Genomic DNA, 2,508 nt, shown 5'->3' on the forward strand with positions numbered 1-2,508 from the left:
TAGGAACATAGTCGTCAGGGGGCGGAACGGGGGTGATAGTGTACAGGCGGACGACGAGGGAACGGGAAGGTAAGCATAGGTCGTCGGGGACGGGAAGGGGAGTGGAGTGTACACGAGGGCGACGAGAAGGAGTAGTCCAATAACGAAAAGATAGGGGGTGGGGCGTACCAACGGTAACATTACCCCCGTTTCTAAGCACGATCGTCCCGATCGTTCAACTCCAAGTCCGGCTCCGTGAGTGGTGACGAAGGCGCGGGTGGGTACCAGAGCCCGATGCGCAAGCCAGGGTTGTCCGGGCTGAAGTAGCCTCCAGCAATGAAGGTGATTGTGCGGGACGGTGACGGTGCGATGGGTGAGGAGGTGGCGGGGGGCGATGGTGAACGGGACGAAGGGTTAGCAGGGGCGGGGCGGACGGGGCGGAAAGGGTTGGCGTCAAAGGGGGCGTCATGGACGACAGCGGGCGGCGATACGGGGGAGGGGTTGCGAGAACGGAGGACGTCCTCGATGGGTGCGGCGGGTGTGGCAGGGGTGGGTGGAGGAGACTCGCCGTAGTCGGAGACGTCGAGGATCTCGTCGTCGTAGAAGTTCCCCCATAGGCTGCGATGGACGTCGTGCGCCGACATGTTGTCGTAGAGCCGCACGGCGCGTCCGTTCCGGTACTGACGGACCGACACGGGGATGTTGCAGACGTCGTAGGCGTCCACGAGGTTGTCGGCCGCTTCTCGCCATACGTCGTGGTCGGTGACGCGGGCGGTGGGGTCGCGTGCCTGGATCATCACCCGAAGGAACCCGAGATATTGGGTCTCCGTGAACCGTCCACTGGGGTGGAGGTTGTCGCCCAAGACACCGATGAGGTAGGCATTGTCGACGCCAGGGATTTGCTCCCACCGCTCGTCCCAGGCGTAGCTCCGGAGCTGGACCTCAAGGAGAGCCGTCCCGTTGAGGTGGCCCGAGATACGCCACTCCCAAGGGTGTCCGCCGACGTGACGGGGTTCGTCCGGCCCGATCTGCCAGCCGTCCGGGAGTCGCTCGTCGTAGAGGAGGGCCCCTCCGTATGCTGCATAGCCGAGGAGGGGCGTCCGATAGTGGACAGTGGCGGGGCCCAGAGCAGGGGTGGGGTAGGGGGGGGTGCGGGGTCTGGGTTGGCGGAGCGGGGGGGTTGGGGGGGCAGGGGGCGCGGACAGGGCGTCGGGGTCGGTGGTGTCGGTGAGGTCGCCTCCGCTGATGGTGCCGAGGACCGTTCGGACGATTGAGGTCGGCCACTCCAGTGGCGACGTGGGGTCAACGACCATGGTGAACGGGGGTTCGTTCTCGTCGACGGGGCTCGGGGAGCGGGGGGTGGGGCTGGGAGAGCGGGGAGAGGGGCGCGTACCGGTCAGAGGGGGCGCGCCGGAGCGTAGGCAATCGGGCATCGGGCGGAGGTGCTGCAGTGTTGGGGAAGGGGAGTCGCGGGGTGGAGGGGAGCGGCGTGAAGGTTGTATAGGAGAGGACCACTCCATGTCGGCCTCGTCCATGGGGACGTCCCCCCAGTTAGTGTTGCTCCAGTCGACGTTGGTGTTGCCCCATCCGGAGACGTCAGCCGCGTTCCCCCATTCCGGGGCGGGCAGAGGCGGGGTGGGGGGAATAGGGGAGGCGGCGTGGCTGTCGTTGTTGGCGATGACACGCTCCAGCCAGGTCCGCTCGCGGTCGCGGTCAACCTGCTCTATGTGGTTGACGAGGTCAGCGATGAGGAAAAGATGATGAGGGGCGCAAACGATATCTAAAGCGTGGTCGGACATGGCGATCGTTGTGGCCCGCAGCTGGGAGACAGTGTCGTAGGCCCGTCGTTGACCAGATGGGTCGGTAATCTCGCCGACGTCCCAGTCGAGGGTCCGGAGGTGGGTGAGGGTGACGACCGACTCGCCGTAGATGGCCCAGGCGTGACTGGCGGGCGGGGCGTCCCGAAATCGCCATTCCAGGACGTTGCGCAATTCTGGGCTAGGTTGGAGGAGGAGCCACCCAATGTATTGACGTTGGGAGGTCTGGCCGTATCCGGCGATTTCATTGCCGGGTAGGTGGAGGAAGGAGAGGTGGAAGTCGTGGTCGAGGAACCACTGGGGGGTGGGGACGTCTTTGGGGACAGCACGGTAGGTAGAGGCGAGTTGGGGCATGGTGTTGATTGGCAGGAGAGAGGAGTGGGTTGGGGTCGTTCCCTAGAGTCGCTGTTGCTTCTTGTACTTGGTGAGGAGCTTCGGCGCATTAGTCATCTCCTTCCCGGAAACCCACGAGTTTTCGCTGCTAGGCCAGCCCTTCCAAGAGACGAAGTATTGATAGCCTTTCCCACGTTTCCGATGGGCCAAGATGGCCTCGACTTCCCATTCTTCTTCGCCTTCTACGGTCTCCGGAGGCGGTCTGGGGTAGTCTGGCCCGTGTTCCTTGGTGACTCGATAAGGTTTGAGTAGATTCACATGGAAGACGTCATGGATCTTCCAGGCCTTAGGGAGTTTCAGCCGAACCGTGACTGGACCA

General features: G+C 64.0%; 1 protein-coding gene across 1 annotated transcript; it reads right to left on the reverse strand.

Moving 5' to 3' along the window:
• Positions 1-191: 191 nt before the first annotated feature.
• Positions 192-2,150, reverse strand: DICSQDRAFT_175993 (uncharacterized protein; the record flags this gene model as incomplete). The annotated part of the gene is made up of 1 exon (XM_007371818.1): positions 192-2,150. One exon carries the CDS (start codon positions 2,148-2,150, stop codon positions 192-194), a length of 1,959 nt encoding a protein of 652 aa, XP_007371880.1.
• Positions 2,151-2,508: the final 358 nt, after the last annotated feature.

This window comes from Dichomitus squalens (genome assembly GCF_000275845.1).
Source record: "Dichomitus squalens LYAD-421 SS1 unplaced genomic scaffold DICSQscaffold_325, whole genome shotgun sequence".
Taxonomy (NCBI): domain Eukaryota; kingdom Fungi; phylum Basidiomycota; class Agaricomycetes; order Polyporales; family Polyporaceae; genus Dichomitus; species Dichomitus squalens.